At 40.6% G+C, this 27484-nt stretch overlaps 2 protein-coding genes across 7 annotated transcripts in view; one reads left to right on the forward strand and one right to left on the reverse strand.

Annotated features, from left to right (window-relative positions):
• The window catches only part of map3k10 (mitogen-activated protein kinase kinase kinase 10), a 30176-nt gene extending 23568 nt beyond the window's left edge, over window positions 1–6608 (reverse strand). Inside the window, exons 1-2 of one of the 3 annotated variants that reach the window (XM_067506840.1) lie at window positions 6250–6608; window positions 3562–6004 (exon numbers count right to left, since the gene is read on the reverse strand). In XM_067506840.1, the coding sequence (XP_067362941.1) occupies window positions 3562–4564 (1003 nt within the window). In that variant the 5' untranslated portion in view covers window positions 4565–6004; window positions 6250–6608. Of the gene's footprint in view, window positions 1–3561 lie in introns of all 3 variants that reach the window. The other 2 variants (XM_067506838.1, XM_067506839.1) reach the window with 2 other exon arrangements.
• Window positions 6609–9779: 3171 nt separating this feature from the next.
• sipa1l3 (signal-induced proliferation-associated 1 like 3) overlaps window positions 9780–27484 on the forward strand; it is a 71817-nt gene continuing 54112 nt past the window's right edge. For 2 of the 4 annotated variants that reach the window (XM_067506442.1, XM_067506444.1), the window contains exon 1: window positions 9780–9938. The gene's annotated coding sequence lies outside the window, so the exon portion shown is untranslated. The remainder of the gene's footprint in view (window positions 9939–27484) is intronic. The other 2 variants (XM_067506443.1, XM_067506445.1) reach the window with 2 other exon arrangements.

The following is a 27484-nucleotide window of genomic DNA, read 5'->3' on the forward strand; positions in this document are numbered from 1 at the left end:
AATAGATTTTTATATTATATTTAAATAATTGGCTTATTGTTTTAGGACTACATGCACAGAAATGTTTAGATAGAATAATACAAACCCTGCACCACTTGAAAATGCTAAATGGACTGCAGTTTAATATCTTCCACTTTAACAGATCGAGTGTTTTATGCCCACTGGGACCAACTTGAGTTTAGCATTTTAACAACGGACACTTAGACATGTGGACAGGAGGAGATGGGGATCCAACCAGTTCCTGCAATCAGTGACTGTGGTGCAGGAAGAACAAGGACGTCATAATTATGCACATTTTAAAAAAAAAAATAGATGGTATCCTATACTGCTGCATATAGGCTGCCTTCAGCTAAGTACTGCATATCTGCTTTAATTATCACTTTAAGCCCAAACAGGGCAGAAACTGAACGTCAATTATTCATTTGCACTTTGTTGACAAGACCTCAACATATCTGTTAGCCTGTGTCAAGACTTTCTTGCTACTAGCTTGCGTCAGTCGAGGAGAACTGGTGCCCTATGCTTTTAGAAACTCTGGACCGACCCAGGATCAGAGTGACAGGTAAGGCATGACCACGAGGTCAATGACCTGCCAACCTGCAAACATGCTGCAACATTGATCTACGGAGGTCATGCTAATCAGATTATCCCACGTTACACAAATTCACTCTGTCGCCACAGCTACTGAGTCTTTTCGACAACAGCACTCAGCAAGTAAAAACATGAACATCTTCAACTGACGTGGGATAATTTTAGAAGAAAACAGCTGGGTGAAGCAAAAATAAAACCCCTGTGTTGTAAAACTTGAAACACATACACACTCACTCTGTGAGCCCTGTGTGAACTTCACGTTTTGCCTTGATGAATTCTTCTGTAGGAGAATGAAGATTGTTTACTGAGTGCCGGAGCTGGCTGATGGAAGACAGAAGAAAAGCTCGGGGGCCTGAGCTACTCTGTAAGCGCAGTGATGCCAAGTGGTTGGCGGTTTGAAGAGGACACCTGAGACCAGCGCACCTGGACAATGAGCTGAGGTGTAACCCTAAACTAGGATGAACCGCTGTTTATCCCCCACGCTTTCCTTCTCTTGTTCTTTTCCATCACTTTTCTCTCTCAGTACATACATCTCTCTCCTCTCTCCACAACATCATTTATTCCACCCTCTTATTCTCCCAATCATTTGACTGACTACCTTACTTTTTCCCATGCATTCCCCTTCTGGGCATTGCCAGGCCAATGCAAACATCCCTCAGTATGTGTGTGTGTGTGTGAGAGAGAGTCATATAATCATATACTTAACGATTAAGCACCCACACATTTTTACCAAGATTTATCATCTAGAGGGTCCAAGCCCTTCTTAAGACATTTCCACACACAATACTCTAAATTGGGGGATTGACATTTTGCACAGCAGCTGGCAGTGGCTAGCAGCTGTATGACTCAGTGACACAGAATCAGTGCCCATGTCACCATGGAAAGGCAGTGTTGTGGTGTTGTTGCCAAGGCTCTTCTGTCCAATACGCATCTGATCTCTGATCATTACTACTAAAGCCACATGGGAGAGAGGGAACGGAAAGCAATGGGAACTGGGGCTGCGTGTTTGAGAGCAAGACATGATAGAAATGTGACTAGAATTTAGAAAAATGGGTGACGGGTAGGAGGCATTTTGGCAGATAAGCAGCAACTGTGTTTAAGCTACATTTACTTCCACTGTCTCTCTCTTCAAAACGCCTTTAGTCAGCATCTTACACACTCCACCCATATTTGTACACTCCCTCCCTCATCACTAATGTCACTTGGGATAAACACACATAGTTTGGCCTTGATGTATACACACACTCGGAAAGGCACTAAGATGCTCGCTGTGTATTATTTCTTTGATGCACCAACAACTGCAACTGCATCTTTAAACAGCAAGTAGCACAAAGGACCAAAAATAGCACTGTGAGTTGCAGAGCAGAACTGCTCTCCTTGAAGAGGGAAGGAAAGAAGAGGAGGAGGATGAAGAAGGAAGAAGTGTAGAGAAAGAGTATGGGGACAAGATAGCAGAGGTTTGCAAGGAATTGGCCTTCCCTTCTGGGTGCAAGTTGTGTTTCTAGTCCAGTGTCGCCCTCCTAAAAACGAATTCCAACACTTCAATAACTTTCTGCAATGTAATAATATAATTATGAGGAAGCTTGTCATTTGTACATTTATTTGTACATACACTTGTTTGCCTTAGTGGTTTCCATACAGAGCAGTCCATAACTGTGTTAAGTAAAACGTGTGACCACAAATCAAATATCTGGACCACAAGACGGTCAAAACATGTGACGATTGATAAACTAATAATCTTAAATTGTGCAAATGTTTATCAGTAGGCTCAAATTTGTTAGTAATATATTGTAATACTTAGTTCTGTTCTGATTTTGTTACCTGTTAAGAGAACCAGGCTAGCTGTTTCCAGTCTTCGTGCTAAACTTAGCTTATCACCTCCCATCTCTAGCTTCATATTTATCAGCGTTATTTGAGTGATATTGTCTTCTCATCTAACAATCAGCAGGAAAGAAAATAAGCATATTTCCCAAAATGCAAATACTTAAAATATTTTCTTTCTCTTTCTTCGTTTCTTTCTTATGTGGTCTAACAAAACTTTAAGGTAATACAACATACCACCGTGAAGAGTTAGTGTGTTTCTGTTCAATTGCTTTACAAAAATCATCAAGTTTATTTTAAGTATAGATTCTGCTGATGGACAGCAGTGGTTCAGTTGGTATAGTGGGCCCTTATCAAGGTAGTTGCCGGTTCGTGGCCTGAATGTTCCTGGCCACTTGTTGAAGTGTCCCTGGGCTACGTCTTGCCAAGTTGCCCGACTCCAGGCATGCACAAAAAATTAATCTCTAATATTTTTATTTATTTAACATTTGTGCAGGGATAATTGCAGTATTTTTGTATTAGTCTGTGCTGGCTTTTCCTAGATATTCTTAATAAACTAATGGTTGAGTGTTTCTGAAGCTGAGTTTATTATGGCTTAGAAAAGTATATAGAGCTTTTACACTACGAATGTACTCTGAATATTTTCTGGATACTTTTATTCCCTGTATTTGGATCTATATGGACTGCTGCACATGTACCTATCCTCACTGAGCCTCTCAGCTGTGAGCGAAATTTTTCAGTAGTTGTTCAATGATACCTGTAAGTTCAATATTAACCTTAGAGCTTTTAACATCTTAAGTTTATATTCTGGCTCCTTTTCAGTCACCCATTCACCTGTGATGAGGTGGTAACAGACACATCTTCATGACAAATGAGAGTGTGACAAAAACCCAACAGAGTCACAAATTGTAAAAAAAAAACAAAAAAAACAAAACAATCCTTGATGTCCTGGCTCTGTTCAGACTTGACTTGTTTCAGAAAGAAAACTGGTTTAGGTTTGTTGAATCACACCTTCTGGTCCTTAACTTTACAGTATATGCTTCACTTTCCAAAACACCTTCTCTGATAGTGTTGTCCCTCCTAAAAACTGCATGACTCAAATATTCTGCTCATTTACAAAGAGCACAAACAACACGTGATTGCAGTACTTACTATTGCTGGACTTGAGGTCTCTGTGGATGATAGGTACAAATGCCTGGTTGTGGAGGTAGTCCATCCCTGTGGCAACCTGGACCGCCCAGTTCACCAGAACTCTGGGGGGAACCTTCTTCCCAGCCAAGGCGCGATTTAGAGCCCCTCCTCTAGCATATTCCATCACCAGGCACAGGTTGGGTTCTCGCAGGCAGACTCCACGTAGAGCAATTATGTTGGGGTGCCGGAGCATCCAGAATAGTCTTGCTTCCTGCCGCACGCGCTCTGCTGTGGTACTAATATCCTCATCAGGGTCTTGCCTAGCTGCCTTTACTGCTACTTCCTCTCCCCGCCACACTCCTTTGTACACTTTCCCAAATCCACCAGCTCCTATGACCTCATCTAGAGCCAGTTCTGAGAAGTCTACCTCCAAGGGGCACTCGCCAACCCCACCTGCCACCAGCCCTCCTGCGGTCAGCTGCTGATAGCTGGCAGCATCCCCCCTAGTGACGTAGTTGCTTGGGAAAATACCCACCTTGTCCTGGATCTTGCCTGTCCACCAACCTTCATCCCCAGACACTTTCGAGTCTTTGGATAGAACCTCAAGAAGGTCCCCACGCCGCAGGGTTAACTCCTCATCTGCTGTGGCCTCATAGTCAAACACTGCTGTCCAGTAAGGGTTAGGGGTGTTGGCCCCACAGCAGTGACTAGGGTGAGAGTCTGGGGAGCCAGAGGAGGACATGGTCGAGGAATTCCAGCTGCTGCCATTCTCCACCTGCACAACCGGTGCTGGAAACATCGGTGGTGGAGGGGTCATACTTGGCAGCATCGAGGAGGAGGAGGTAGTCGAGGAGTGAGGCCCAGGAGGAATCAGGCAAGGGGGCGGTGGGGAGCAGCAACCCCCACAGCTGGTGCAAGGCAGGGGGGCTGCTGTGCTGCTCGCTCTGCCGTATGGGTTCATGGCAGCCTGACTGCTGTTTGATGCTGTAGGCCTGCCCTCTGTCAACTCAGTCACAAAATCCATACAGGGCCCATTGACTAAGACAAGGTGTCCCTGACCACCAGCAGGGAGGAGAGGGCATTAGAGGATCAAAGAGTTACACCTGCTCTCTCCCATCCCAACATCTGACTGCTAAAAACTGTCCCAGATTCAGATCCCAGTTTGCGCTGTGCTGTTGTTACACAGTGTGTACGTTGCATGTATTCCCAAGGGCAAGTTCATTCAGGGACAATGTTCATCAGGTCAAACAGTGACTCTAAAAAAAGCATATCCATGAGTGTAAACCCCTTAATTGATTGTTTCTACAAGTGTGTCTTTTAAAAAGCTGCCATAGACTCTCAGTGCGGACTTTAATGTGTGTTTGTCTAAGAAACAGCAGGTTGGATGATACCCTTCAGACCAAGCCTTCAGTCTGCTGAGATCCTGATCAAAGAGTGAACTGTGACATTAAATCTAATGACATTATTCTCCTCAGTGGTCTCTTAATTGCTACCTGCAATTTATAAAGCAGTTACATACTTGTGTATAAATTAACTACATCTGAGTTACAATTTATGAAATGTTTACCTGTAATTATAGTTAAATAACGTTAATATAATTTAACAAAAGCCAGGTCTTGACTTATTGTGTCCTTACAGATTTGACTGTTGTCCTAATAAATACATAAAGTGTAGTTGAAGTCATCCCATTGAAAACGAATGTTTTCGCTCTGTGACGTACACTGAGGTAAGAATAAAACATAAACTATTTATTGTACCGATACAAACTTATGTCTGTGGTGGAGCTGAGTAAAATCCTCTGAGTGGGGGTCCTCATTTATCCGGACCCGTGTAGATGAACTTCCCCCACCAGCCATCTCCATAAAAATGGGGCTGTTTTCTCTACCATATCATGCATGAAAAAAATCCGTGGGTATTCGCTCTACATCCCGACCAGCCGGTCCAGACTAAATCCTACATGCATGGCCACTCGTGAGCCGGTTCAGCTTCGCTGGAAAGCCTTTATCGAAAAGGCCCCGTCCATTTTAAGACAACTGAGAAATTACAGAAGCAAGTCGACGGCAGGGCTGCAGGTATTCAGTACGGAGCTGTAAAGTCGCACCATGTTCAGCAGCATCCAGCCAAGTCTGAACACAACAAATCCGCATCCGTCTCTGTGCAGCGGCCTGGTTTAGTCGTCTCTGCTGGGCTACATCTGTGATGGAGACCGGTCCTCTGTTAGAAAAGAAGTAATTGTACGCCAGAGACAGTAAAGGAGTGCCATCATTTCTCATCATTCTGTTGTTTTGTGAACACGCATGATAGTTTCAGATCAACAAGCAAGCGAGGGTGTGAGTTTTAAATGTCCGCGACTTCTTCAGGGACGACAGAAACCATCAGCGACGGTTTGCATGGAGACAGTGCAGCGTTACTGTATCTCTGATGAAATAAGGCGACGAAGACATCCAGTCCGGCTCCATGTTTCCTTTTTTAGGAGATCGACATCTTATTATTAGTAGTATTAATAATAATAATATTAACAACAACAATACCAATAATAATAATAATAGAATGCGCTTAGTATATTTATTATAGGGTTATAATATTATTATATTAGATTATACGGCTATACGGTTTTGAGCTATCATGCAGGTATTCAGTCCTCTGTCCAAAACAGCCTTATCAGCTCTATTTTAATACATAAACATTAAGCGTTTACTGAAACCTAACCTGGAGACTGATAGCAGAAACATTCAGCATTATCGTCGCATGGGCGTGTGGTTGCATCCGAAAAGTCCGTAACCCAATTTAGCCACAAATTAAAACCCTCTCGGCAGTCCCTGTTGGCGCTGCTCAGCCAGCTGTCCGGAGATTCATCGTATTCAAAAAGGCTTTTCCTTCAAAAAACACGTAACATTTCGAGCACCGAGCTGTCAGTCTGCGGGTTGACTTTGCATCCAAATACACCGGGGCACAGTTCACAGACGCGCAGACAAGTGTCTGCTCTGTCATGATCTGTAAATGACAGGGATGGTTAAAGCGTGCAGTCCGTCCACGCACTTTCTCCCATCACATGCTTGCAGATCCAGGGTGCAGTGCACCGTACAGGGCGGAGACGAGGACGAAGACAGCGTGTTGGAACGAGCCCAAGGCTGTGCCTGTGTTAAGGTTGCGTTGGTGCACTGTGGGTAATGTAGTCTCTTAGGGCTCTCCTGGTGACCTACATTATTATGACAGCTAATTTAACTCAATTATTACCAATATTACAACAATAAGGACGAATTGGGTTCAAAGAATTGGGTTTAAAATCTAATAACGTCAAATATTATTACCTCATAGTTTCACATTTTGTTATCCAAAAAATATACAAAAGGTCATAGATGAAAGGACAGCTCTGACATTGACTCATTATGCTGCTTAGTGACACTTTTTCCGTTTGATGCTGTAGTTAATGACATCTGAGCCAACTGTGTGTGTGTGTGTGTGTGTATGTGTGTGAGAGAGAGAGAGAGAGAGAGAAGATGACGCTGCTGGGTCAAAAGTTGTATAAAACGTATCTTGGGAACATAACCTGTAATTATTACATACAATCAATCAAAGAGTTATTCAGAAGAGTCACGCCCCCATTTACTAAACTATACTGACCCCTGGTGTCTTGTGAGTGAAACACAGTCTAGTTAGTGATCTGGGTCATTCATTTTTCACAAGTATGGATAGGCCTACAGTATCGTACAATGCACGCATGTATACGAAGGGTTTATAGGTTTTTGTCTCTATTACAGCTAGTCAGAATTTTCAGTCTGGTCCACATTGTTGCCTAACTGAAGCGCTTTGGATAAAAGCGCTATATAAGTGGCCATTTACTAACGACACAGAGCAGTATTATTTGCAGAAATAATTTTTTTGGTTTGTTAGGAAATACTTATTGGTACAGGAAGGTAGAGCGGTCATCCACCAATCCTCCAGTTGTTTGTTCGACCCCCGGCTCCTCCAGTCTCATGTCAAAGTGTCCTTGAGCAAGACACTGAACCCCAACTTAGTTGCTCCTGATGAGCGTTGGCCAGTTCCATAGCAGCTCCCCCATCAGTGTGTGATTGTGAGTGCAAATGGGTGAATAAGAAGCACTGTAAAGTACTTTGAGTAGCAATAGGTAGAAAAGTGCTATATTAGTGCAGACCATTTACATATTGTCAGTGATGAGTCCATATAGTATGTAAAACCTCTACAATAATTAGTTTTATGAGTAAAAACATAAACTTGTGAAATACCAGAATTATCAAAAGATCACTGCAGAATGTGCAGTCCCATTCTTGCTCTTCTTTATTCTAAATATACTGAGTCTAAATCAATATTATTGTTTTTTTTTAATAGCCAAATGCTTTGATGTGTTTCCCTGCTTATTTCCACCTGTTTCCTACTTTTTGATTGTGTTATGTGAAATTGCTAATGACGTGTAGGTCTTGACTATAGTTTTTATTGTGTTACGACTGTGCCCAGGATGGTGAATGAGAAAAAAAGAAAAGAAAAAAATCTTAAAACTCACTGTATACCAATTTCTGTGAATTTGGTATTCCCTATAAAAAAATCAATATTAATATAGTATTTGATTTGTTGTGAGGAGTAATTGTATGATGTTACTCATGTTTTATGTTGTTTGCAGCCAGTAAGCCACTACCCATTTTTACATTAGTGCAAACACCCCGTTGCTGAAAGCTGGGCCCTTTTTTTGGCTAATTTTGAGCACATTGAAGAGTGTATACATTGTGAGCCCCAGCATGAGTTTGGAGGATTTTTGACCCCTTAAAGGACACTTTCACTGATATATAATTTGATCCTTTTGGTTCTAGGTTGGGTAATACATGTACATAAATGCCATTAAACTTCCCCTTGACTTCTCTAGATCAAAATATCTCTCTATTTGAAGCTGAAAAATGGCTCCAGATCACATCACTTAAAGGAACCTTCAGGTCAAATTATGTTTTCTTGTTGCTTGTCACTGCGGAATTTGTAATCATGCCTTACCTCCTTTTCCAGAGCTCCTCCTGATGACATAATCTAAACTCCTAATGATGAAAAACTCCTGGGGGGGATGTGATCCTGAGGAGTTTTTCAGCTGTAGGCAGAGAAACGTTTTAATATAGGAAAGTCAGAGAGAAGTCTAAAAACTAAAGCCAGAGAAAGCAAGTTGTAAACGGTGAAGTCAATCTTTAATCTAATACAAATGTAGCTGCTTTGTGTGTGTTATGTAATGTGTTACTGTTGGTCAACTTGCTTTGTGCCTAAAGCTGTTTTATTTAACAAACCTCACTTTAATAGAGCTTTGCTGAGATACTTTGGTTGTATTAACTGCATTGACCCCAACTGTTTAGTGCAACATCTTTGGCTGGAATTAAAAACAACAACAAGAGAAACCTCACACAAACAAAAAGTACAATGTTGTAAATATAATTCAGTCAGACAACAATTAAATAAGTGGCAAAGGACTGATTACTTTTAGCGACCACAAGGTTGTGCTATTGATGCATTTGTATGTGTTGCATTAACTTAAAAATTAATAATATAGCACCATAAAGATCACCCACAATCATTCACTGATTATTTCTCCGGAAAGTTACTGCTAAACACTCAGTTGTACTTCTCTCTGACTTAATATTCGTTTTGAAACACAACTCTGTTCAGTTACTCTAATATTTTACTTATAATGTTGTGGTACAGAAGTGGTACTTCAGTTAGTTTTCCATTTTCTGCTTCTTAACATTTGAACTATACTGCAATTCAGATATTCTAGATATTGTATTTTTATTCTGCTGCATTTATTTGATGACTTATTAGCTTTTCATGCCAAGATTATTAATATAATATTTAAAAAAAGTAATAAATAAATTATACATTTCGTAGGCTAGGATAAGACTTTATTGATCCAGAGGGATAAATTCAGAAACTACCCAACACCATGAAATAGTCTTTGAATGTATACTTTCAACCTGGAAAAAGACGAAATTTTATGAATTTTAATGCAAAATAATAATGCCAAATGGCTCTAAAACAGAGTGGGGAAACTGAACATTGACACTTTCATTATGAAATCGTTTCTTGCAGGACTGTGGTATTAGACTGCATTGGCTGTAACTATAAAACTGCCAGTTAAGTGTGTATTACTACACACTTAATCCTACCAGTACTATTACAACTTCTAGTGCGCTGCCCCCTGTGTGTTACTATCTGTAGGTTGCGCCGACCGGAGCCGCGCATGCGCACTGAACGCGGGCGCAGCACCGCCGTGGTTTCGGTTGAGCTTTGCTGGCAACGTCTCGCTCGGTGAACAGACAGTCGACCATCGGCCAACGAGTGTTTTCCCAACGTCTGGAGAAATAATTTAATGGAATAGGAGCCGAGGGCTAACGGCAGAGAAGCATGAGGTAAGAAGTGTGCTCTTTTGGCTTTCTCGGAACCGTTTAGGTTGAACAGTGCGGGTTATTCCAAAGCGCTTAAAAGTAAAGAGCGAACTAAGCGTTAGTGAGCGAACGAGGCAAACGCCGAGAGGCAGCCGAGCGACCAACTTCACTCAGTGCGCTGAACAACGTCTTTTCCTCGGAGAGGACGTTAGTTTCAGTCCCACATGGAGTCGTTTGTACCGGCTCTCCACGTCGACTTCCTGTCGGTCAGTAGAGTATATTTACAGGGTTAGCTATGCCCCTACCCGCAAAATTGTATTAACTACCAAATACTCTACAACCTTTCTGATTCTCGGGGCTATAGTGCGCATGTCCGTAGTGATCTGCAGCTCTCGGGCTTGTAGTTTTTCGTACCTGTGTTAATCGCAGTTGTAGGGGACAAGAGAAAACTGTAAAACTACAAGTTCCAGACAATGGGAGCTTTGTTTGGACGCGAAGCTAGCCAGCTGGTTAGCCTGGACGAGCTTTGAATTTCGAGTAGTTGTGCTGCAGTCGGAAGTTGCCTTCCTTAGAAATTTGTTTCAGAATGAGATACATGGGAATTATTTTGGCTGTCTCGTTGCCCACACGCATTTCTTTGGAAAGGGGCTTGTAGTAGTTGTAAATGGCAGTGGTTTGGCGTGGGAGGTTGTGCAACATGTTTTAATTGCGGTGATAAAAGGAGGATTGGTCGTGCGCCTACGTGTTTGGACATGTAGATTGTGTTCAGCTGTCACAAGACGTGTGTGCACAGTGCGACCGATTTGTGAGTGCATAATAGATACATGTGTATGTGTGTACTGAATGGGTCGGTGATGATGCCTTGGCGTGTCGTATCCCTTTCATAGAGATCGCCTGTGTTGCTGCTGTATCCCCCAGCCCTCAGGAAATGACACGTCGAATATCAGTATGATGGATCTTTCCTACAAGAGCAGCAGAGCATGGCAGCACTGCACGTATTTCATCGTTTATTCTGTTTGCCACCAATCTGAAACAAATAGAACCATTTTTTTACCTGGGAAAATCTGAGAATGATGATCTGTGTCTTGAAACCGGTTATCTTTTGACTACTGGCCTGTAAACATGGACGTAGTATGATTCAGTGTGCTCCTGGGAACAAGGATGTCCAACCCCCCTACCTCATGCACACACACACACATACACACACCTCCTACATCAGAGCAAGAACTAACTATTCAAAGACTTCTTTCTGGTTGCTTGTGTTGTATGTATTTGTATCGCATACGCAATTCTAATTCCCCTTTCCTTTAGGAATAATAATTACATGAAACTGAAGCCGTGGCCCAGGGCCCTGACACTCTGTAGGCCTGTTCAGTATTCACCAAGTGTCACACAGCATTATTTGTTGTGGAAAGGGGAACCCTGCATTTCTTCCGAAATTTAAGAGGAAACAAGGTTTGAATGCAATCAGCTTTTGTACTATAATGTTTTTGTTAAATAGAAATTACATGGTTCTCCATATTGTAACTCTACTACCCTTTGATCTTACACTGTGCACCAGACAGCAGCAATCAGTATACAATGCTCGCAGTTTATAGGTTCCATGAAGAAATTTTCAGTCTTTCCATGGATGTTTAAAGGCGTTTCATATAAAAAGCAAAACTAAGCAGGAGTTCTGTTTATTGACAGGGAATTTATCAGTATGCATCTCCACTGGTGTGTGTTATGACCCGAAAATTCAAAGCATGCAGGTATTGAGTAAACAGACATTATGTCCTTTTCAATGACACTTTGAAGTTATGGTTTAAGACTATCAAAGAGACTGCTAATAGTACTGGTTCTTGTACCACAAGTACCAGTTACACACACTTAATTTCCTGCCTTCTTTCTTTGCCTTTTACTTGTACAATTTCATAAATTGATTGGCTGAAAACATTTTAATACACGTCTTGTTCAGAACATTCTTAGAGTTTTTTATATATATATAACCTCAGTGCAGCAGCGTGTCCCTGGCAGCTCTTTTTGATTGATTTATTATAATCAAGAGAAGTTTGTAACTTTCAAGAAATGGATCTGTCCCACTGAAGGCATTAAGCTTGTCAAACAAATGCATATTGTGATTATCAATAACGCAAAGTCCTTAATTTTACTGGTCACTGTGTGGCCCATTGTTTGGTGAGGTGTGATGGTGCCACAGTTAGGCTGTAATGAAGATTCATTACAGCCTAACTGTGGCACCATCACAACCTTAAGATCAGAGACTGTTAGCAATTGTTATGCTGTTGTCTATGTTTCCAACTACAAGTTGACTTCTCTAAATATTCATTTATCTAAATGAAGTTATTCTTTTGTCTATGTGAGGGACAAACAGCAACACAGCCCTTAAAATGACAAACCCAAATATTGTCATTGAATGTTGTACATACTACTACTCATCTTTTGGTTTTACTCTTAAAGTAATCCTAAAGCTCAAAACACAGTGCAACCAATTGAAGAAACGCACTGCAAAATGCTTCAACACAATTAAATAAAGAAACGTGCTTCAACAAGCCACAATACGGCCATTTGAAGAAATGTGCTGCATAAAGCTGCAACACAACCAAATAAATAAGAACACTGCAAAAAAGCCAAAGCAAAACCAATTAAATAAAAGCTGTGCAAAAGGCCACACTGAACCCGATGAAGAAATGTGCTGAGAAAAGCCACAACAAAACCAATTGAAGAAACACACTGCAAGGAGCTCAGACTACAGAGCAACTAAAATAAATCTACAAATCTAAATGTTCGTCACTTTTTAGTGGCCTAGGAGAATTGGCCATTTTTTGCTTGTGCCAGAGACATTTCCATTGTCTTCTGTGCTCCTTGCAGCACATTTCTTAATTTTGTTGTGTTAAGCTTTATGCAGTGTGTTTCTTTAGTTTGTTGTGTAGTTTCTACTACCACTGTGTAGTCAAGTTGAAGTCTTAATTTGCTTGTGTGACACATGTTTTCTCAAAATGCAGTGCTTTGAACTGAATTGACAGTTCAGTTCATTTTTAAAAATTACTCTGCTAGACCCTGTATAATAAAACACATAAGAGTATCAATGAATATATAACTACACAATTTTGGAAAGTCCTGTCAAGCCCCTTAAAATATATAAATTGGTTTGTTTTTCATATTATCACATTATTTGTGCTAATCTACACTCATTGTGTATCACATCACATTACTTTGTTGTAATGCTCCTTCAGCAGTCAACTTGTAGTTGGCTACATAGGCAACAAAATAACAATTGCTAATAGTCTCTGATCTTGAGGACCATCTCATATTGTGCTACTTGTCTTGTAGTTTTATTGCAAACAGCTGCAGGAATAAAGAATCCTGTCTTCAAAGAAAGCTGAATGTGGGCCACCTGAGATATTTTGCCTGTAAACAATTTGTTGAATCATCTCAAATATCTTGGTAGAGGTGACTAATCAGTTGTTGATTTATTTATTTATTTCTGCTTCTTCACTCCTGACAAGGGTTTAACACACACAGGCATACAGTCACGGCCATCTTTGGGGTTTATACAGGACTCTTGATGTTTCTTAGGCAGCAAATGCAGTGTTTTGTTACCAGTTCTGGTTAGGGCTCTTCTTTCCCAACCACAACACCTTGGACGCCCTCCTGCTGTTTGTAATTTTAGAATGAAATCACAAAACACAGGGATGGCAAGATTATCAGCACCGTTCCAAAACAGGAATTCAATTTGAAGTAAGTTAGACTTTGGAAAGCAGTGACAAACAACAGTATTTGTAATAATAGTAAAAAGGGGCTGGCTGGGGCCACACCTGGTGGGGTGGGATTTTAACCCGCAACCTTCTGTATCCCATCCCAATGCTATACCAGTGAGCCAAAAATTAGCATTGAATTGTATTTATATTAGAAATTTCAAGATGGATAGATAAATGATAAGATAGTAAAAGTTAGAGGGCAATTGTATTGGAGAGACAACGATAAACAAACATATTATATTCACATAAATAAATGTTGTTGATCTTTAAAGATAGTTTGTCCTGTCTAACAGCAGTCAAAGAGTGAGCAGAACAAAAAATGTGAGCACATTGTGTGGGCAAGGAACAAGTACAGAGAATTGAAAATAAAATTTTATTTGATAGTTATGTAAGGCAGTGTAGTTCCATAAAAACAGCAGTGATGATTACAGTCTGTGAATGATAAAGAGAAGCTATTCATGTGTACTAATGTGTAAGTAACAGAAAAGTGATCTCTGAATGCATTGCAGGTGTCCAGAAATCACAGTTGGTGTGTGTGTTCAGGGCTGCTTCTCCTTAAACTTAATTGAGTTCATGTTCTTGTTCTTATAATAAAAGTATTATATTATTGTGTGTGTGTGTACACACACACACACAGGAACACAACATGTTTCCTGAAATAAGCTTCTGTTTTATGGCCTTCTGTTTAGTCATACAGCATTTGCTAGGTAGGCAGCTGATCTATCAATCATGCCTCCTGTTTTTTTAGTCTTCTCACTCCCTCAGAGGTCAGATTCCCTCAAATTGTTGTTTACCAATCTCTGCCTTTTTCTCATAAAAGAGGACAATTTAGAAAGCGTAATGTCCAAAACGTGTTTGCATTCAGCTGATAGTCCTTAGGATTTTCTTTAACATAGGTTAGGGTCTTCTCAGTTTAGTAGTTTAAGATGGAGTAGGCCTCTTAGGCGGAACAGAGGCTACATCATCTCTTTGACTCCTTTCTGTACTGGCTATGTTAGCTGAGGTAAATATAGCCTTTTGGTTTAAGTTCGAGGATAAACAGATGTTGAGGAGGCCTCTCTTGCCACAGGTCGGCTTGCATCCTCCACATGGTTACACTGCACTGGTAGCAGAGGGAGAGACTGAGAAAAGGAGCCTCACCATCCATGCAGGATGCACTTAAACAGCATTATAGGGCTTAACACTAATGTTTTATAGTGTTATAGGAGATTTTCAAAGTGCTGTACATAAGGACGTGAGTTTTAAAGGTCTGTATATATGTCTGCCCATTTAGTAAAATAAAGTGGAGGCCACTTAATAGATGTACTAATGGTTGTCTACCTAAAAGAGCTTATAGCCATCAAGAGCCCTGTCAGGTGGTAGGTTTACAGGAGAACATGATTTTCACACACAGGACTGTAAGAAAACCACATCTGACTATTTGGGTTATTTCTGTATATGGTAACTTATATAGTGCTTTTATCCAAAGCAGTTTACAATGTTACCCATTCTCACACACACTTACACACCAATGGCAGTGGCTGCAGTGGCTGCCACGCAAAGTGGCATTCACCTGACCCACCGGGAGCAATTTGGGGTTCAGTGTCTTGCCCAAGGACACTTCGACATGTAGCCAGGAGCAGGGATCGAACCATGGATGACTGCCTTTACCAACTGAGCTACAGCTGTCTGAATTCTTACACTGAATCCAAGGCCACAAGGACTAGGAATCCTGTCTAGATACAGGGCAGTGATGAATGTGCTTATCTCCATAACATTAAGAACTTGTACTCCTTACATAATTTCAAAATGTTCTCCAGCTTTTATGCCTTTCTCAAATAGGACTGATGTGCTGCGTTGTAAAGGATGTCTGATGGAAGCATAGATTGTAAATTTGATCTCTGGGGAGAAGGCTTTGTTCTAGAGACTTCCAAAGCATCCAGATATCCAATAACATGAATGAACATGAACCTTTTTCTGTAGTGTCTTTATTCTTACCGCTTCTTTGTTCTCATGTCTTGAGAGTTTAGTTTGTCTACCGGTTTAGGTGGAATAGCGTGTTGTTACACCTGCTTAATTTTTTCCCCCTAAATGAGGCTTCATGCATAGGGTTGAAAGGTGTGTGTAGGTTTATGTTTCCACAAACAAGTGTTGTAAAAAGATGAAATCCTGCATGATGGGGTAAATAAACAGCTTATTCTGTCTCCATCTTTTTTTATTGAGCAAGGTTGATTTATTGAGTAAATTAACCTTATGTGCCCCACATGCACATGAGCTTGACCGTCACACATGCCAAGTCAGAAACTAATAGTTTTTTTAAAGGTATAGTACATAATAATATTAGTAAATCTTCAAATCTCATTTATTATTTTGTTTGATTTTCTCAAGCAAAACCCCTGTAAATCCTCAGTTTTTCAGATAAATCAACATTTTAATATGTGACCTTGTGCTTGACACACATTAAGTAGAGCCAGTTACTTTAATGATCACTTCTATCACACACAGGACAGAGGTGAAGATCTGTTAAAAGTAATCTTATCATTTCTACTTACCCTTTAACAGACACACACTAGTATGGATGCACAAATGCTTCTATTTGTGATAGAACATAGGAAATGTACTTTCAACAAATGCACAGAACAAAACATGATAGCAACTGTGGCGCGGGAGGTAGAGCGGTCATCCACCAATCCCGCAGTTGTTGGTTTGATCCCATGCTCCTCTGGTCACATGTCAAAGTGTCCTTGAGCAAGACACTGAACCCCAACTTAGTTGCTCCCAGTGAGTGTGGGCCAGCTGCATAGCAGCTCCCCCATCAGAGTGTGTGTGTGTGTGTGTGAATAAGAAGCAGTGTAAAGTGCTTCGATTACCAATAGGGAGAAAGGTGCTATATAAGTGCAGACCATTCACAATTTAACTCTGGACAGTTAGCTATAGAAGGAAGAACTCCCTTGTTTTGTTGTTTTTGGGCTGCAGTGTACTCTGACCCTCTGTATTGGACAGACTGATGTCAAAAGCATGAATTGGCCCTAATTCAGTCTCATACCTGCTGAAAGCTAGATAGTTATTGCAAGCTCTGCAGAAGAGCAATGACTGAAGTAGACTCTCAAGCCCCTTTCAGACATTTTTTAAACTTTCTCTGGGGTAGGTGAATGTGTGAAAGCAAATGCCAGAGTCTGTTGGCCCTGATATTACCCGGACTTTACCCAGCCAGCACCCTAGCGCAAAGTAGGGATTATCTCCACCCAAGCTCATTTGTGAATAGAGGAGGTAATACTACAGAGGATTCACCATGAGTGAGTTGGCGTGTTGATGATGTCCATTTACTGCGGCTGCTGCAAAACCGGGCAAATATATTCTCTTTTCTTCTTTCCCATATGCTGTTTTCCATCCTTTGGTTAAGACTGCCGATACGTCTAAATAAATTTACTGTTGATATCAACATGGCAACAGCCAGCATTACTGTTGAATGGGTAGTCTCATCCATCTCTCAAGTGCTGGAAGGAAAACGCTGTCACTTCTGCAGCTTTGTTTTTTGTTTCATGTTCTGCCCCCTACTCAAAGTGCCCAAGCATCACCCCTTGCCCATTATCCAGAGTACTTCTTCATAGGTGAGAACGTGGACTATCTCACGATTTTGGTTACATGTTTGAAAGGGAAGTTCCAGACAATGTCAGGACCTGATCTTTCTGACATTCTCTAGAGTTTATGTCTGAAAGGGGCTTCAGACTGCTGAATGGACTTTTAGAGATCCATTTTTCACAAGGCCTTTTTACAATGTTCGGCACTTGTGTATGTGCAAGGGAATGCTGAGGACTGCTTGGTTGGCGTGTCATGTCGCTGTCACACTTGCTCTTATAAGTAAGTATATTGAATCACTGTATGACTCAAATGTTTGTAATTATCCAGCAAACTGTGTTTGCACAAGATTTCAGTTCTTCTGTTTAAAAGACATGTGTCTGAATATTTTGTTTCTTTCAATAAAGCAAAAAAGTCATCTTTGTAGCTCCCAGATGCCTCAAGTAAAATTCCATTTGTATTTTTTTTGGAGGTCCTTTTTGGCTCTTTGCTCTTCCTGACTCTCTGTGCTATTTTATGTTTTTCACGCAATTATACCGGAAGTGAGTATGTAGAAGTGTGTGGTGGAGATGACCATTGTTATGAATCATATATTGGGCATCAGGGAGAGATGTGGACTTACACTCCAGAGATCAGTCACAAAGATTAATGATTAGTTCACAGGACATGAGTACAAACATTCTTTCCAGCTCAGTAAATGTAAAACAAATTGTCTCCAGCGTGCAGTTGATATTCTTCACTTGTTTGCCCATTCATTTTTAGGATTCTTCTAGATTAACTCATCCTAGTTTCTGAAGGGGAACCACAATTGTTCAAACTGCAAAAAACAGTTGAAGAAAAGGGTGTGGCACCAAATTCCCCAGGAAATGTGTAGATACATTTGTATTTCCTCTGTCACTTAGGATGTTTTGCTTTTAGTGACCTGTATATCCTATTAAAACACAGACATCCCCACAACCACCACCTCCAAACACCAACACACACACGTATGTACAGTCTAAAATATGTATGTGTAGTGATTTTGTTTCTGGGTGGGAGTTATTTAAGTTGTTTAAAGATGTTTTTAGTTATTCTTTCTTTTTTGGATGTAAAATATTTTAATGAAACTATCAAAACTCAGCGTAATTATTCCAGCATTTTGTGGTATTTGTGTAGAAAAACATGCATACATAAAGTTTCTCCCCTCTGCCTGATCACAGCTCAAATCTCAGGCTATGACTGCTGACTGTAGACCCATTGTTTTAAAGCTAATAGAGTATAGCATGTGGTCATTCCATGAATGCCTCTTGGCCGGATTTTTATGGTACTGTATCAAAATGTGCATTTCTTTTCCCTCCTTATTTCCAAATCAGATTTGATACTGGAATGGAGGCTATTCAGAGGGTTGTTTCCACACAAGTTTATTCACTGTGCTCTGCAAAGAGAGGGTACAGTACGCTAATGTTTTATGATGTTGCTAAAGCAGTGCAGTGTAGATAGTATGTCAGTCTACGTCAATAACAAGTCTGCTCCATCATTGGGACCTAGGCATTTTCTGAGAAACATAGTAAACACCTGTTTAGTCATTGTGTGTGTGTGTGTTGCAGAGTGCTGTGGCCTAAAAAAATGTAATTAGACAGTTTTAAAGTATATCACAGTATTTTATCTAAAGCATGTTTGGGCCTTTATATAGTTTCCTTTCAGTTGATTCACTCGGTATAACATACCTATGTGATAACATGCCCTCGTGCCCTGGCTGAAGAAACCTCTAATCACTCCATAAAAACTGGCAGCCTGTGGTGACCTATATCATATAAACATATAAACCCCCGTCACCACCTTGCTAGGAACACCTTATGCTTACTAGCTGTCTCTTCACTTGGTGTTAGCAACAACAGCCTCAGTTGGCTAGCCGTTGGCCCGTGGAGCACGGATTTTGAGTGCGGTATGCTTTCTCATTTTAGCAACATCTCGAATGTGTTACTGTCTGTTTAGCTAATGTCTGCTAACTGTGCTGCTTTGTCAGTTGATGAGGATTATCCAGAAGTGCCCATACTTAGCTGAGGAGAGGTTATGGATTGTGTTGAGGGGTTCGAGGACTGCAAACTCACCACTGGGGCAAGCCAGAAGCAGAATAAGCTAGTGTTGGGTGCTGACCCAAATGACGATGACATGCTCGACAATGGTTTCAACATGCATCTCTCCTCTTTGGGAAAAAGATATTTGCATATTGGCCTGTTTAGATGACTGGGCTCTGGTAACGAGCTCGAGAGAACATGGAGAAAGGTTCTGTCTCATGTTCAGGCTCTGGGTTTCTCGGTGAATCCACAGAAACGCTGACTCCCAGTCAATGTCTGCCAGATCATAGAATTGCTGCTTTTCAGCTTTGCCTTACTATGTTTCGACTGGGACCCAAAATGTGTTATTAAATATTTTTATAGTTATTGTGCATGATGTATGATGGCTGTGGTGCCTCTGGGGCTGTTAACCTTCCTCTTGTGTTAGCTTTCTGTTTCCATCCCTTGTGTTAACGGGTCAGTTTTGACCCGTGTCCTAAATCAGCTGTAAAATACACAAAAAAACAATTATTTCTCATCTAATTTGTTTCTCATTTGTTGGTTACTTTGTTAGGCTTCTTTTTCAATGAAAATATTAGTTTTAATGTTTTAGGTGTGGGCCTTTTGGGGCTTTTTTTTGTCATTATACCCCTCAATCTTAATATAAGAACATTGTAAAATGAACCTCAATAGAAAAATATAAATAAATACAAGATTGTTTTGTTACCTTACCATTATTAAGGGTTGTTAGAACACATCACTTTAATAATTTTGCTCATTTTTTTTTTTTTTAATATTTTTAATAATAGTAAAATCTATGGTGTTACGGGTCAGTTTTGACCCGTATACATTTACTTCAAGGAAAAGCCAAAAAATAAAATTATTTCTCTAAAATTTCACTAAAAGTTTCCTCCTGTGAAGCTCTTATCCAAGGTCATAGCTGGTACAAAGAATTGTCACAAATGATATTGTGACTTTGCAGTCCAGTAGTCATATCGAGGACCACACGTTTTCCTTGATTTTTCTCTGGGATGCCGCCAGCAACTTTGCCTGTGTAAATCTATAAATTCCAGGCATAGCTTGTTTTTGAATCACAGGCTGCCCAGATTTTTATACCATAAGTGACATTGTTGCACGAAAAATATTTCTGTCTGTTGATGCATCCCAGAGACTATCAGTGGCCTCATTGCAGGATCTGTACCCTCCAGCAAGAAGAAGAACACCAAGGTAAGCATCTAAGTGTTCCTCATCAATGTCTTTCCACGTGTCACCATGGACTTTTTTTTCCTTCAAGGTTTGTCAAAGCAAGAATGACTCTTTTTAGTGACAATGGCATAAAAAGCTCAAAACATGTCTTGATGTCACTGACTCTCGTCACAGCAAACCTTGTGATTTCAGGGGTCATTTTGATGACATTTGCAGCAGCTGCCCTGCCATGTGCATCATGAGGTACTGACCTCCAAAAGATATTACCATCTTTGGACTTTCAGCAAATTCTTCAATGGTGACTTCCTTATCAGACTCATCAGATGTGTCTGTCTCTTCTGGATGAAACTTTACATTGTCTTCCTCCTCAGAAACCTGCTTATCCATGTCGCTTTGTTCCTCTGTGTTTACTTCCTCATTTTCACCAAAAATACTATCCAGAACTTGGCTCATTTAAAATCTTTCTCATTTTTGAAGCTGTAAATTGGAGATGTGAACTCTGCAAGTCACCAATTCAATACTGAATTCACACGTCTGGACGCGTCCATGTTTGTTTGTTTGTTCTGTATTTGTGCAGCTATACAGGAAAACAAGAGTCACTTAAAGCTCACATGATTGGGAGAGGAGCTGGCTGTCAGTGTTTAGGCTGACAGTGCACTTATTATTTCAGTTTTTGCTCTAAATATTGCTTTATAACCTTATTTTTAGCAGTGGGTCGAAACCGACCCTAACATCACAAATGTCATAATTTTAATAAGAGCATTTCATAATTTAGTTAGAAGTTTTAAATGTTTTTTATTTTGTTGAAATAGAGGTTACTGACAAATTCAAAAAGCCTTGATGTAACAAACAAATGTATATGTTTTTTTTATGCATTTAAAACTGAAAATGGGTCGGTGCCGACCCTAACACAAGAGGAAGGTTAAAGTTGCGAGCATTTCAATGCTGTGTTTGTTGTCACCACCTGTATGTGCCATGTCACCTTCAGCAGTTTGGCAGTGAAGCGATCCTGCATGACTGCTCTTCTGCCATGGCATGGCAGGAACCTGAGCTGATACATAAGGGTTCTCCAATGGGTAGGGTTTTGTCTCGCAAGATGCTTCTAGAGTAGCTAATGGGGATCTTGTCCTTGAGTTTGAGGGATGCTTGTCAGGGCGTGAATATGTGTCCAATACATGTGTTGTACCAAGTGAATGGACTGAAATGGTTATGAATAGAACTTCGTTCCCTGAAGTAGTTGAACAAGGTACAATACCATGCTGCCCTGCGTCACAGTTAAGCTCTGTGAAGAGCGGCAGTTCCACTGATGGGAAAAGTGTAGTAACGGGTTTATGTGTGCAGTGGGGGGTGCACATACGATTATATAATAACACATTATGATTATATAATATTAAGACCTAATATAATATCATTGCGATGACAACCTTCATTGTCATTTTAGCACATATACATATCGCACACACGTTACAATGAAATTCTTTCTCTGCCTTCAAGTCATATCCATCCCCCTGTGGGGAGCAGTGGGCAGCCGCAGGGTGGCACCCAGGGAGCTAGCGCTGAGTGTCTCCCTCAGGGACACACCTGGCGGGTAGGCTGGGGTTTGATCCCACAACTTCTGCATCCCCTCCTGCTGCTCTACCCATTGAGCTACCTGCCCACCAAAATAACCACTATGTGTTAAAATAAACATTATTTTCCTCGAGTGATGTCTTATTTAGTTTTCTGGCTGGTATGATGCCAGTTCATTAGTCAACATTAAAAATTAGGTAACATTTAAAAAATAGAATAAAATAGGATTTTAAGTATTACCAAATAAAATGTATTGTTTTGTGTTCCATGTGTATTTTAAGCTCCCACAAGGCAAAAACATAATGTTTTGTCTTTTTTGGCCTGAACACAGACTTCTCACTGTCGCTACATGTGAGAACAAGTATGCCTTCCAGCTGGTGTTTATTTAAGTACCTTACAAAATTAGTAGTATTGTAATTATCTTTGCTGATGCCAGAACTTGAAACACTTGCATTATAATGCTCAACCCTTTGACTGTCTTTTTAATAATTTCACTCCACAGATCTGCACATTGTGGACAACTGAATGTACTGTAGCCAGCTTTTTTGTCTCTCTATATGTGGGTATTTGTATTTTTTATGGGTGCAGCAGTGATAGCCGTGCTGTGTGTCCTATAGGAGTAGGTCAGAGTGGTGGAAGGAAGGAAGGGACAGATCGACCGTTGTGTGGTGCAACACAACAGTAGAGGGTTGTTAACATTTTGGGAAAGGAGGAGACTGATAAGCTGATAACTCAGGGAGAGAAACAACTTGACAGGGGAGGTGGGATAGGGGGACAGGCAGAGGGAAAGGCTAAAAGGGAAGTCTGTTAGTAAAGGAAATCCAGCCTGTTTTTCCTTCTTTTCTTTCACCTCCTTTGATTTGTCCTTCCATTTCTCTTTTCCTATTGACCTCCACTTCTGAGCTTTGATTAGATATCCATCAGGCAACGGTTGCCCGATGAAAAAAAAAAAAGCGACTACAAAACATACTGAAATGAGTGATGATGAAAAGAACAGTATGTCAGTGTGATCCAGTCCTCCCCAGAGAGAGATGAAATCCTTGGCAGAGAAAATACATTGTGGTTGTCTCTGGATAGACCTCCTCTGGCCCATCTCCTCTGTCTCTGATAAGCACCTTTCTTTGCTCTTTTCCTTCATGTATCCAAAGGTCAAATCACGTCAACTGGACGTCTTTTCCTTAGTTAGAAACGCAACTCGTCCGCTACTTATGACATGATTCAACCTTCGGATAACCAAATCTGGATGACTGAGAATCTTCACTGATATATTTCCTTCATGGACTTTAATAATCTCCATGGCCACATGTGACCAGGAGGCACTGGGAGTCAAACCAGTGACCCTTTCTGCCATAGACAACTGCTTAACCAACTAAGCCAAAGCCATTTCCTTCTTTCCCTCAGACATGAACTCTGTTCTGCTCTGCTCTTAACCCAAACACCTCCACGCATACGACTGCCTCCATTAGGCACCTTTCTGCCATGCAATTTCTGCAGCCATTTGTTTTTTGATGTATGTGTACACACTTACTTGCACAGTTGTCTGCAAAGAGCTGTTTTTCAAGTGTTGCAAGTGTTGGAATTAGAAAAGAATTTTAACAGCCCAATCTGTGCAGATGTAATAAAATTAGCTTCCTTTGGTCACACTGGTCCCTTTTTCCAGTCTTTTTGCTAAGCTAATTCCCACTTGATTCTGGTTCCCCCATAATGCAAATGCAGAAATAAAGTGGTAATCATCTCAGATAAGAAGTGAATATGCACAATTCCATAAAATGTTGAATTATTCCTATTCCAGTTTCCTCATACCTTTTCCCTCATTTTCTTATTTTTCTCTCTAAACCCTTTATCCTTAGTCTTCACTCTACACCAAAGCTGTCTCAGCTTGTAAAACAAGTAGGCCAATGTATGCTTTTATGAGTACATGTGCAGCTCAGTGCGAGTGCACATGGAGGTGCGAGTGCATTCATGACTGTAGAACCACACCCTGGACTCACGTTATAACGTAAACCAAAAGAAATAAAAGAGAGGACTTCTGGATAGATTTACCTTGTCGTGACAAACTCTGCACTAGTTAGAGCTGGAACAGGCATAATGCTGCATTCTAGTGTGAATATTGAACCAACTGCTGTGCTAGCTTTCACATCATCCCCGCTCCTGTAGCCATAGTCTGTCCCTCTGTTAGAACAGACCTTCCACTCGACTACTGGCCAAATCCCAATTCAGAAGTTCCGGTGTCAGTCCAGATGCTTGTGATAGTTTTGAAGAGCCATTTTAAAGAGATGTCTCTCTACATGTAAACCTCTCCTCACCTACCCATAAATATTAACACAGCTACGTCAGTTATTGAAGTATATAAATTAGAACCCTTTTAAACTTTCCATAATCAGGTGTTCTTACAGGCTTGTCTACCACACACACATGCACACACACACACACACACATATACACACACACAATGCTACAGTGAAGATAAAAGGAACCTGACCTTGCTCTTGGAATCATCTTTCTGGCTTTTTATGATTTATCTTAATAGACTGAATTCACCTGTAATCACCACCTGCCTCACTTTTTGTCTGTGAGAGAGAGAGAGAGAGAAAGAGAGGGGAATTTATTCTTCAGCAAAGGATGTCATTTAAGTTGTCAAATATATGATGTCATGGGGAACCTCAAGGCAAAATTCTACCACCAAACATATTTGGTATATTAGCCTAAGAAAAGTGGTTAGTAAATAAAAAGTGTCATCTTAAAAACATCAATATCGAGATTTGTGGTATTAGGTGGTATTTTCCTTTTCTATTTAAAGATCACAGTCAAAAATGCAAACACAGTAGCTTTTAATTTAGATTGTGGAATAAAAAGTTCTTCAAGAACACCAATAAATACTGAGAATTGAACCCCAGGCACATGTCTGTCTCGTACTCAGACTGGAACAAAACTGCAAAAAGTTTGGATTAGAAACCCTTTTTATCACCTAGGATCAGTTAATTTCTTCAAACAAGAATGTACATTTAATTTTTCTGATTCACTCCTATTGCTGTTTCACTGGTTTAATTTTTCCTTTTTACTGGGTGTATTTGCTTCTCTTTTCTCACAGGGTTGGTTTGTATAGTGCTTTCTGCAGCTTTGTGTTTCAGCTTGGTCTCAATAGATCTACTGTACTCTGTTTGCTCTCAGTAGTCTAAGTCCTGCAGGCAAACAGTGCCTAGTCTCTTTGGGACATGGGACTGTGCTAGAGTGGAGCTACAGTACTACAGTTTCACCATAGACTCATGTTACCACAGTGTCTGGCTTGTGACATTGTGTGAAAAGTGGGGGTGTATGTGTTTGTGTGTGAGCCTGCAAGTTGTGGCTAGATAGTGAGTGTGGACTCAAGACTTATTGTTTTTCTTTTTTAGCTCACAGGTTAATAAAAAGTCATACCGATGTAAACTTTTAACATGAAGGAGGAATATACCATTACAAGACGAGACAGTGGAAGTCAGGTGAAAACACTAGATTATATATTGCAGTAGTTGTTGGAAAGAATAGCAGACAGTAGTTATTGAAAGACTACAGGCAAGGAAGATTTATGGTTGTGTCCAGATGAAGTTGCATATTCACATTTTAGTAGATGTCTTTTCTCTTAAATCTAACTCCCTCTACCTCCGGTTCTCCAAGTATTCTGTGGGACTTGGTATCCCACCCCCCCCCCCCCCCGCTGGTGTTGGCAGACACAGGGAAATGGAGGGAGGAGAAGGCTAGAGCGATTATAAGACTTGGGGTATGCTTTAACCCACTTAGCACACCACCTCAGGGTCTCCTGCCAAATCAGTGAGCTTAGTGCTTTTAATCCTCTTTCCAAAGTGAGCCGATAGTTTGTTGCTTGTGGCTACTCTCTTGTCTTGCTGCCTAGAATCTAGGATTTTTTTTTCTTTGTTCTACACAATTTATGGCTATTCACTTCAGCACAATGTTTTTATTTGTCTTCTATGTGGACAATACATACATGTATTGATTGTTGTTTCCTGCAGTGAGTTTGTGAGAGTTGTACGTGTGTTTGTCAGACGGTTTCCTGGTCATGAACACAGCAGCAAAGTATCCCTGCTGTGGATTGAGGTGGGCCACCCTTTTGGCCCTTCTGCCTTCCACAGTCAGGCAGGCAGGAATGTTTATTTGCCCCACTCCAGACTGATGTGAGATGAGCTGGCCTGTGCTACAAGGATCTGACTAGAGTCCAGTTTGAGCTCCAGCAAGTCCATCCTCTTCCAGCTGCCAGCATCACATGCCTTTTTTTCCTTACACTATGCTGGGCTGCTTTCCCTTAATAAAATGGGCTTATAACACCACGTTCCTCACATTCTTCCTGTGCAGGCATCTCTCCCCCTTTTCAAATGTATGGGTGGGCTGCACTGAGAAATGTTGAACACAGCATTAATGAAGCCAAACTGTGCACAATCGTTTAGTGTGGCTAAATATTCTTGACTTTTAGATGTGTCTTTGTTTTGAAACATGGTACATTTAGTACATAGCAGTACAACATTTGAAGAAGTTTAGATTTTTGAGCAAGTGGGAAGTGAAGAGCAGATGTGGAGGAGGAGGGGAACAATGAAGATGTAAGAGCTGATTCATTGGTGGGAGTGTGTTAGAGCAGCAGCAGCACTGTCACAGTAGGTTTGTATCTGCTCTTCCTGGAAGAGTGAGTATTCGTGACTGACCTTGATTAAGCCATGACTCCTCAGTCTTTTTATTTGACTTTTCCCCCAACTCCTTTTCTTTCTGCATCCCTTCTCATATAAGTCATTCCGCTATCTGCCTTATGTTCATTTACTCACAGTTCTTTCTCCCATTACTTCTTAAAATGCCTCCTCAACTCATGTGTAGGGACTTCAAATGAAAACAAACCAAAAGTTGCTAAGAAGCTGATGATGGGCCATGTTTGTCCCATGTGCTTAACAAAAGGAGATCCACTGAGAGCGAACGCAAGTTTGTAATATTTAATCAAAACCAATTTGATGACATAAGCAATGCAGATGACGATTAAAATGATAACTTAAGCGATAAAGTTGAAAAACACATTTAAGAAAGCAGTCAACATAAAATATAGCAACCCACTCACCCTCTCCCCTATCAGCAGGTAACCAGGTGTATGCGAAGCCTTATTCACCCATTATCTCTCCTTCCCAAGCAACGAAATTATCCATGTAATAATTCATAACAAAATAATAACACCAAAAATAAAAAAAATCCAAATTAAGTATAAATATTTCATGGCTCCTACATCATTCAATAGGTTCTCACTCTGCTCACACAGACTCAGTTGTCTAAGTCTGTGTGAAGGGGAGCACAGGGAGGGGATTTGAACAAATTGGGCTGTGTCGGATAGATGCTGATGATGAAAAAAGTATACTGATGAGGCACAATTAATGACGTAATTCAAGCGAAGTTGGCCTGGTTTTTTGGCCTATGT

The sequence above is a fragment of the Channa argus genome, chromosome 6 (assembly GCF_033026475.1).
Source record: "Channa argus isolate prfri chromosome 6, Channa argus male v1.0, whole genome shotgun sequence".
Taxonomy (NCBI): domain Eukaryota; kingdom Metazoa; phylum Chordata; class Actinopteri; order Anabantiformes; family Channidae; genus Channa; species Channa argus.